The sequence below is a fragment of the Fusarium vanettenii genome (genome assembly GCF_000151355.1).
Source record: "Fusarium vanettenii 77-13-4 unplaced genomic scaffold NECHAsca_92_unmapped, whole genome shotgun sequence".
In the NCBI taxonomy this organism is placed as follows: domain Eukaryota; kingdom Fungi; phylum Ascomycota; class Sordariomycetes; order Hypocreales; family Nectriaceae; genus Fusarium; species Fusarium vanettenii.
The window spans coordinates 9,823-20,255 of record NW_003315797.1 but is presented as its reverse complement, the minus strand read 5'-3'; the positions used below and the strand labels follow the sequence as shown (position 1 = coordinate 20,255).

Here is a 10,433-nt window from a genome sequence, read left to right as displayed (position 1 = left end):
AGTCGGTATACGAGAACACATATGCATCCACATTAGCTGGAAGGTCATTCCGGACCCTAATGGCGATTGCCGCACGGTTTGATCTTGAGCTTATCCAATACGACGCTGTTAACGCCTTCGTCAACGCCAAGCTACCATACGATATATTCATGAGGATGCCACCGGGTTATCGGAAACGTGGCAGGATCCTGCATCTACTCAAAGCCATGTACGGTCTACGGGAATCACCCTTGCTGTGGCAGAAGGAACTCACAGGCACACTCGAGCGCCTGGGCTTCTCACCGGTACCGCACGAACCGTGTTGTTTCACGAAGAACGGGATCTTGATCTTCTTCTACGTGGATGATATCGTCGTGGCATACCGGAAGGAGAATCAGGCTGCTATAGATGATCTGATGGGTCAGCTGCAGGAGGTGTATAACCTGACCGGCGGGCATGAGCTGCAGTGGTTCCTTGGCATCGAGATCATCCGTGATCGCAAGCGGAGATTGATCTGGTTATCCCAATCCGACTACATTGACAAGCTGGCTAACCTCGTTGATGCGAAGGATGCAAATTTTCCGAAGACGCCGATGAAATTGAGGGAACTTCTTCCTTTCGATAGCCGAGCATCTCGTCGATCAATCAATCTCTACCAGCGCCGAATCGGGTCGATCCTATATTGTGCAGTAATTACTCGACCGGATGTCGCATTTACTGCCTCGCGACTAGCACGGTTTAACGCCAATCCTAGCGACGAGCACCTAAGCGCTGCTGAACATCTAATTCGATATCTACTTGGTACCAAGACCTGGGCCTTGCAGCTAGGAGGAGAAGACTCGATGGAGACCTGGAGCGATGCATCATACGCAGACAATACGATCGACCGGAAAAGTTCTCAAGCATACGTCATGAAGCTGTTTGGAGGAGTAATCGGTTGGCGAGCGAACAAGCAAGACACAGTGACTACCTCTACAACAGAGGCGGAGTTATTGTCCCTTGCGCAAGCCACCAAGGAGGCTATGTTCGTATCGCGGCTGATCAAGGAGATTGGTGTGGAGCTTGATTCATCACGATTGAACATCTGGTGCGATAACCAGCAGACGATTCGGCTCGTCAACGCAGATATCGCGATGCTGCAGACGAAGCTCCGTCACGTCGATATCCACAATCATTGGCTGAGACAAGCTGTTTCCCGAAAGACGATCAAGGTCGCATATACACCCACCGGCGACATGCTGGCTGATGGTTTGACGAAAGCACTGCCGACTGAGGCATTCAGGAAGTTCAGGTCACAGGTTGGGCTGGTCGATATCAAAGATCGGATTGAGGCAAGGAAGATCAAGGTCTTGACAGAAGATGATTTTGATGCTGCGGAGGATGCCCTCTCTGGCGGAGAATCAGATCTGATTTCCGGAAAGATGGATGACCTGTGTATCAATTGAGCTGGCAGTCAACGGCCTGGGCAGTTGCCTGAGGGGGTGTGTTGGAGAAGTGGCATGCATGATGATGTTACACAGGCAGCCACCTCAAGGGAAGATGTCACCCCATGATACCTTAATTGTCAGAACAGCGTTACAGATCTGTTGCAGGATCAGCAGGTCTAGTATCTCGGTCTTGCCCCCTCAGATACAAAGACAACGAGGGAGAACGAAGAACAAGGAGGACGAACACAAGGAACCTCATCAATACACTCAAGATCATCCCAATATCATCTTTAATCATCAGTTACCTAGTGAGGGCGCGCTGTCTAACAACACACACATATATCTTTATTATATCTCCTTACCTTCCTCTTCTTCTTTCCCTCTACCTTCCACCCCGCCTGCCTCTATACCTCCTTTACTATCGTAATCTTATGCTATTTCCCAATATTTACTACCCTATACTATCCTGAAATATGAAACGCTTCTCCGACTGCATTTCTGACCACTAGACCCAGCCCGCCTCCAAACGATATCGCCCAACCCATAATAACCCATCTTCCCCTAATTATTATTATCACTATTAGCTATCAACTCTATCCCCGCCCGCATCTAATCCCCCGCCTGGCCTACCCGCTGGTCTATCTACTAGCTACTAATAATAACCGTCCTCTAACTCTACTAAACCGCCGAAGCCTTCTCCGCCGTCATTCATAGAGGTCGACTCACTAAGAAGGCAGGCCGAGCCATACCGCCTTGCCATTGCCGAGTTTCTTATCGACCTCCTTATATCCTCGTGGTCTCGCGGTAGCAACAGACCCCTCGACCGTAATTATGTCGCCCACCTTTGTCGCTCGTTCCGCTACGGGAATCTCGCCCATCGAGCTAAGGAGAATTATATCTAGGTCACCTGCAGTGCAGCCGCCGTCGATAGCATCATTAGTACCATTGCCGCAATAGATCGTTATCCCTATTATTATTATGATCTAACTAAATATCACTATGTATTGTTATTTAGGCACTGGGCCGACGTTAACGACGAGAAACCTGAGCTTATAGCCGGCCAATATCGCATTAAAGCATTGCGAGACTACGTAAAGTAGACTAGTTCTGGCTTAGACGATCTATGGTGGGTCTACGAGTTTTATAATAAGGGTGCGTCTTTACTATCATCGCATTATTATTATCATCGGGTCGAAGCAAATATGCTAACTAGCCGTAATCTTCTCTTAAACCATAGATGCTCTCCCCGTCGAGTTAGATATTAAGCTCCGCGTTAACCGTCGCGACCTTACTCTGCCCGATAGTTATGGCCAGATCTGGCTATAGCTCGCCTCCGCCTCCGACCGAGATCCTACCCTTTTTTCCCACTAGAAAAATAAGAATAAACGAGCTCTCGAGAAAAGGATGCTAGATATTCTTTGCCTCCGTAGTGAGACCCGCTTTCCTATTAGTAGACTTATTACCCTGTGGAAGAATGAGCGATAGAGGCCTATGATTACCCGCTGGTGTAGAACTTAGATAGGGAGGGCAACCTTTAATATCTCCATATGGGATCATATAGCTAGTTATAGAATCGATGATATGAGTAACACTTTACACCTATGGAGGTACAATTAATTTATTATCATCATCATCATTATGGTAGACCTTAATTAGGTCGAGCTTTCTAAGGCTAACGCGAGCGACCCTATCGTTCTATACGAGTAGTATTAGTTCAACACCTTCTATTAGGTGCTTAAAACCCTTAAGACCTTGCCGGACCTTGCCGCCGAATCCATTCAAGTCTCGGACTAGGCCAAGTTGGCCACCAGTCTCAGAAACGACACCTGTACCGCCGCAGACATACGCTAGCTCTTCTACCCGAAACGCGGCAGTAGCGACGGCGACGATGACGGCGACGATGACGATGATGATTCGGCTGCCCCCATGCCTACCACAGAGACCTCTCGCCAAGCCGGTTTCCTCGCCTCGCTTAACAAGAAAACCTATCACGACCTTTTCCGCCATATTCTTCGATATCATTCTAATCTTTATTTTCCCGATATATAGTCTCTCCTAAGGATAAAGAAGGACAAAGGCGAGACCATAACACGAGTTATAGACTATGTCGTGCGCTAGGTCAATGCTATACCCACTGATATCGTGAATCGTAATAGGGATAATAAGCCACTGAGGCGATAAGATCTAGTGCCTGCCATTCAAGAGTTGATGGCGGCCGCATATGGAGCCAACTGGTGGGCTTAGCTGAGAGAAGAGGGTGATGATGACGTTGCAACTTGGTTGGAACTGCGCTCCCGATCTCTAGAAAAGCAAGTCCTCGACTACGTTCGGCGCCATATGGCCAGGTTTAAGGATCCTTCGACGAAGCACTATCTTGCCCTGATGCCAGAAGAATACGACGATAGCTACGCAGAATGCTTCGCCGCTGATAATCTATGGGTGGGCCTTTTCCTGATTGTTCGGGATATCATTGGACCGGCATTTCGTCTAGTCTAGCAGGATTCGGTGTTAGAGCGCGTCGGCGATGATCTTCGCGGCGGAGATGAGGCTTACCACCCTGACGGCGAGACGCGTCGTGGACTAGCATCGGCTATTACGCGAGCCATCTATAGTCAGCTTAGAAATATACCCGAGGTGAAGGAGAACCTAGCACTCCGTGGTATATATGCTTCTACCGAACTTAGCGCATACATCGATTATACCGTTCTTATATAGGCGGCAGACCGGTATCGCAAAGTAGTGGAAAACAATGAGTCTAATGATAGAGCCCCTTGGTTAAACGAAGCATTGCGAATGATTTAAATGGCGTACCGGGGGTATGAGAAGCTATTGTCGGGGATGACGGCCATAGCCTCCTCCGATGATCACTAGCACCAGCACCAGCAGCAGACGCCGTCGCCGCAGAGGGGCCTCAGCAGCCAGGTTCGGGACGGATATGCTTCCCAGCAGAACGCTATGTCATCAAACCAATGCATCGAATAGCCCTCAGCCTCGCAAAGGTTTAACCCAATCAATAAGATAAGCGGGGCTCAGGGGTATAACGGTCAAACCGGGGAGGCGGCTAGGCTGGCAGGCTTGTCGTTGATACAGCAGCAGCAGCAGCAGCAGCAGTAATCAAGCCACACGGCCGTATCGCCCTCGTCACGGTCCTTGCAATCATCATTATCATCAAGGAACCGTAATAATGATAATAGGGGCAAACAGGGACAAGGAGCTATGGGCTATTCACCACCACAACAGCTCCGTCCCGTGGCTGAGGTTGGTCGTTCTCTACGGCTGCCGGGAAAGCCAGTGAGGGGAACCAAGGATATTCAGTCACCCGGGGGGAGGGTTAGCCTCCCGAGCGGCCGGCGCAACCCGGGTAGACCTAATCCGACCAAGAGAAAAGCGCCGGCGTCGTCATAATCGTCAATGATGACAGCGGCGTGGATGCATAGAATAGCCGCAACATCAGGAAGTCGTCGATAGTCAGATGCGCTAGAGCTACCCTATATCGAGCGGGATATACTACGGAGAATAACTACATAGGTGAATATATGAGCCGTCGTACTTAAAATACTTTATATATAAAAATCTTTATTATTATATCTCTTAAATTAAAGTCGATAATTATATGGAAAATAGGTACGACGATTATAATGCTAATGCTAATGCTGATGATAGCCCGGCGCAAATAGCAGCTCGTGAAAAATATGCTTTGGTCGGTTGCGTGAATTCATAAGAAGGACTCAGACGAAAAGCGAAAGTGAGTATAGCTTATCAATAGCTCTAGAACGTAAGAGGCTATATAGAAAGGTCCAGATGCGCCGGGAGGATTCAAAGGCAAGCAGGGAACCCCTATTCCTTTGGGATGTAATAGAGAATAATATCAGAGATCAGAGTTCCATAGCGCCTATGACGAGCAAGCCACCTCATTTCTACCTCTCCTTTGTCTCTACTACCCGCCAGGGCATAGCAATAGGTCCGACGTCATATAATATATAATAGGATATAATTAATAGTGATGGAGAGAACGACCCCTTCGTATTCATAAGTTAACCACGGCCACGCGCGCGCGCTCGGACACTTACCCCTAGGTCGGCTGGCTCGAGGTTATTTATAGGCGCGTTCGGGGTAAGAAGCAGAGGATAGATAGGAGTCCTAGCCTGCTCTCTACTAGCTTAGAACTAAGCCTGAATGATGATTAATAGCATCGTTGTACGGTATAGTATTACCGATGATGAGTGTGGTTAATATAGTCGTGGGAAGCTGCGCGTTATGCGCGTCCGGCCAACTTCTATAAATCGGCCTGCCGAGTCTTGTTAGATGATATCAATTAATCAATCTATCTGTCAAGAGCAGTTCCTCGACCCTCAGTCCCAGTGTTCCATCATCGTCATCATCGTCGTCATTATTTTTACCAACCTGAGTTCTACCTTTTCAACCATATCGTATTTAGGGCTTTTAGAAGAGGTCGGCCTTGAGGCTTACCTTAATAACCTTGACGTTAATGATGATAGTGACGACTAAGAGGAGGCGCGAGAGTACATCTCCCCGTTCTCAGTCGATAAACACTACCTTGAGGAGCCCACGAGCCTCGGAAGTAGTGCAGCTAGCACGGAAGAGTCGATAGAACAGTTCCAGAGAGGTTGGAGAATAAATCGCCACGCCGGTGATTCCTGGATGTACGGTATAATAGCGTCCTTTGGCTTTTTGACTTGGGGTGCCGCCGCACTGGCTGACGACTGGTCTTAGCTGACGAGTTCATTGCCGAGACGAACAATGAGGCTTTCGATGGGGCGCGTGCTCTTGACCTCCTATAACGCCGAGTTGTCATCGACTACGGGAGTAAGAAGATAGGATCGAGGCCGGCGAGCGAAGAAGATGAATACTACCCCGTCTTTCGACTCGACTTTATTAATATCATCGGCCGGCCACGTCGACCGATCTACCGGTCTAGTCATTTCTTCGACAATATCACCATCTCCCTCCGGCACTGGAACGCGCTATATAGTGCGAAGTATATGCAAGGGATTTATTTCGACCTAAGCGGCCATACCTTTCGCATCGCTACCGGTGCTACCCGAGAGGCTTGGTTTATCGTCATGCACCTGATCTAGAGGGCTTCTTCTAGAAATAGTAACCCTTATTATCGATGGCATGATACGGCATATACGAGGACTGCCCTCGTGCATAGTCATGCCTTATTGCTTGCATCCTATATCAAAGATATCTTTCTCCGTGGGGAGCTTCTTAGCGAAGGGGTCGAGCCGAGATAGGCCCTCAGAGGGGCGGAGGCTCAGATGATCGCATTCGACAAATAGGTCACATTTCAGACTCGTTTCATGGAAGGCTAAGAGGAATTCATCGAGGGCCTTTCCGCCCGCGGCGGCGATACTTTCTGGCTCGATCACCAACCCGCTTTCCACGCGTATAACTATAGGGCAAATATTAAGATTAAGGTCAATAAGGAGATAGTAAATCTCGAGTAGGAGACTGTCATTAGACTAGCGCATCTCCATAGCGAGATAGACGATGATGATAATGATAATAATAATGATGACGGTTAGGAAATACTACGACAAGGACGGGAGCAGCAGGGCGAGGAAGAGGAGGAGGATGGTGATGATGATTAGTATCCTCACCCTAACGCCGAGGAGGATAGCCTCTTCCTGCCGGAAGAGGCTCACGGTGCTGCTTCCCTATCGCTATTATCTTATCCTTTCGGCCCAGACCGCAGTGAGATGATAGGTCATCGACGATTAGAAGATGAGGTCGGTCATAGCGAGGAGCATGATCTGCCTGCTACCGCCGGTGCTAGGCGTATTATTATGACTACGTCGGCCCCGCTTAGTGGCGACTATTCCCATCGCCTCGAGGATGAAGAAGAGGGAGGGAACGGGGAGGTATTGGGTGATGATGATGAGTAGGAGGAGAGATTTATTAGGTGGATGAATGAGTCTAAAGGCGCCGTCATGACCCATTCGACCGGCGTCGCGAATGCACAGCGATAATAGCAAGGAGAGGAAGAGGACGGGTTGGCTTATCAGCATCGTTCTGATGGCGATGAAGAGGAGGAAGAGGAAGACCATCGAGGGGCCCCATCATCATTATCATCATCATCGGGTGGACAGGGAGAACACGACGCTTTGTATAGCGATGGCTTAAGGCGGCTTCGCGAGGCCCTCGAGGCAAAGTACAACCTCGACAACATCAGTCATATCTCCTATGCTCTGGCTGTTAATGTCCACTATACCGCGGCAAGCACGCATCTAGGTGGAGGAAGAGGTCCTGCGGTGTGCCTGCTTACTAATCGTAACCGGGTGGCTAGTGAGTTCTACGGAAGCAAATATACCTTCTACCCTCTTGGATTCCACCCTGCGTACGGGAATTTCGCCTCGGATCGCCCGCCCGCCTTCTTAGACAGCGATCTATTCACTGTCATAAAGGAGAATATGAGTCACTAGAACCAAGGTGCCGATATGCTTTCCTTTGGGTTCTTCCAGGGATACTCTAACCTGAAGCGGTCGATCCGTCACCGGCCCGACGACCTACTAGCGAGCCACGGTCTCGCGACGGCGGCACTCACCATTCCCTCGACCGAAGCTCAACGTACAGCTCGTCTCAGAGATAAACAGCAGCGCTTACTAGCTCAGGTGCGAGGATAGCTTACACCCGAAAACCCTAGTACCTCGACGCCTTTCGCTCGGGAACGGCAGAGAGTCGAGGCGGCCCTATAGGCCAACGAGTTTGCCTTCCGGTTCGAGCAGGTAATTTCTATCGATGCTCCACGGCTCATACGCCAGCGCCGGAACTTTGACACCGTGCTATAGCCTATCTTCTAGCTTATGCGGCTCTTCCTTAAGGAGAAGCAGCTCTACGCCGGTGTCCTGCGACGCTTTCCCCCAGAGATCTTTCCGGGTATACTAGTAGCCTTTGCCAAGGTCCTAGAGGCGGCTATAGCGGAGATAGACCGCCGTTTCCGCGAGGGAGGATCGAAAGGTTTGGGCATAGCCCTCTCCGAGGGCGTCGCTGCCCTCGATCGACTAGGCAACTTTTGCTTCACTAGCGATCAAAGAGTGCTACCCACCAAAGTCATAAGGCTCCTTGGGACGATAGATAGCCTAAAGACGTGTGGATAGCCATTCCTGTCTCCGCGGATGCTCGATATCCGGGAGGGACGGGGGCTTATCAACCTAGTAGGGTGGCCGCAGCTGAACAACAGACGGCCGGTGTTAATACATATTGCCTCGCTTAAGTACCACTACGATCGCTCTATAGCTACCAACCGACATAGCCAACTATAGTTCGCCGAGCTAGGGGGCCGATCGATAGATAGGATAGACAGAATGACGACGTTCCTCCACGAGGTATTCCGAGACGTATAGGTACCGGAGATAGTGGCCTTTATCTGCCGACAAGTTCGCCGTGGTCTTAATCGTAGTCTTCGCGGCGGCGGCGGTGGACTACGCAACGACGACGACATAAACAACAATAGTGCTCAGGCGATAGTGGCTTTAGGAGCGTAGGAGGAGCGGGAAACCCCATTCAACTTATCGTATATATCTTACCTTTCTCACCCCATAACATCACCCTATTATTATTCTTATTTCTCCTTCCCTGGGCCTTTCCACCTCACTTTTTTTTCCGATAATTAATTAAGAGAGCTATGCTAACCATACGTTTTTCTAATCATAGGAGCTTTAAGAAACTCTCAGTTAAGGTTCTAAAATTCGATAACCGCTCGACCAATGACTCGAAGATAGTTTTAAAAACTCGACGAGACTTTGCCGAGGAGATATATATAGCATTGATAGAAGGCAGTAAGAAAGGTCGCCTAGGAATCGAATCCATCGCACCGACTCATTCCACCTGGCCCTCTATCCTCCGGGCTGCCATCGAACACACCAGGGGTGGCTTTACAACAAGGGCGCAGTGGGTCTTAGGCATCGCAGCTGCCATAGTATCTACGAAGATTAAATGGGTGCCTAGCTCTCATCGTCGAAGGTTAACACATCAGCAAGTAATACAGCTCGTCGGGGCGGTAACGTCAGCGACGGTGCTCGCAGCTCGGCCAAATAGTCTTAAGCGGCGAGCATTAGAGGCAGAGGCTCGCATAGCGGCCAGGCCAGTCGATGGCAAGCGAGCGAGAATACGGCCGCGGATCGACCTTAGTTATAAGATCCCATTCAAACAGGTACCCGACATCGTGAACAAGGGGTTCAACGAGCTACGACGGATATTCGCTAAAGGAGATCAGCGTATACTATCTCACTACTACGTAGCGTACTATTGTCTAATAGACTGCCTCGAGGATCCATTATGCGATCTCATGCTCATTCTAACCTTAACCATTACGGCATTAAGTGCGACTCTAGAGGTCTAGCCTAATATAAAGGTCTTTAGCGCCATGACTAAGCGAAGAGACCCGGCCCTACTGGCAGCAAATATAGTGACGAGAATGCTCTGGTTCCTGCGGCCAGAAGCATTCCCGTGGGAGAAAGATGACGGGCAAGTGTTGCGAGTCTCTGAGATGACAAAGAAGATCGGTGAGCTATCTATTTATTTCCCCCCCTTGGGTCCCGTCTCTAAAGATCTTGCCTATACGACACGATCTATCACGGTCTGCATACTAAAGCTAATCGTCATCATGTTGAACTGCAGAACATAAGGGAGTCAATAATCGACTTCTTCGAGAATTAGGTTAGATCTAAGTTAAAGGCAGTCGAGATAGCCCGCGGAATTATGAATCGTGCCTCGCGCCGCAAGATGAGCTCTATAAGCTTCGCGACGACTTAATATTTCTTATGAAGGAGCTAAGAAACTTTATTGGGTGCGTATTTAAAAGCAATAAGCAGGAATGGGTGGATAGGTACTCGAGTATTATTCGAGATAGTAGTTAAACTAATAACTAAATAAAACTTATTGATTAATCGATTACCTATGAACTATGCGTGATATTTTATAGATTCAGTCGGCCAACTCATCGGGCCGCATAAGTGGGCGTATAATATACTCTAATTAAGACCTAGGACGAATTTGCGGGTT

At 49.1% G+C, this 10,433-nt stretch overlaps 1 protein-coding gene across 1 annotated transcript; it reads left to right on the top strand.

Moving 5' to 3' along the window:
- Window positions 1-6,941: 6,941 nt before the first annotated feature.
- Window positions 6,942-8,527, top strand: NECHADRAFT_89060 (uncharacterized protein; the record flags this gene model as incomplete). Its single annotated transcript, XM_003039547.1, has 5 exons — window positions 6,942-7,007; window positions 7,046-7,291; window positions 7,403-7,681; window positions 7,853-8,041; window positions 8,231-8,527. The coding sequence occupies 5 exons, from the start codon at window positions 6,942-6,944 to the stop codon at window positions 8,525-8,527; spliced, it is 1,077 nt and encodes a 358-aa protein (XP_003039593.1).
- Window positions 8,528-10,433: the final 1,906 nt, after the last annotated feature.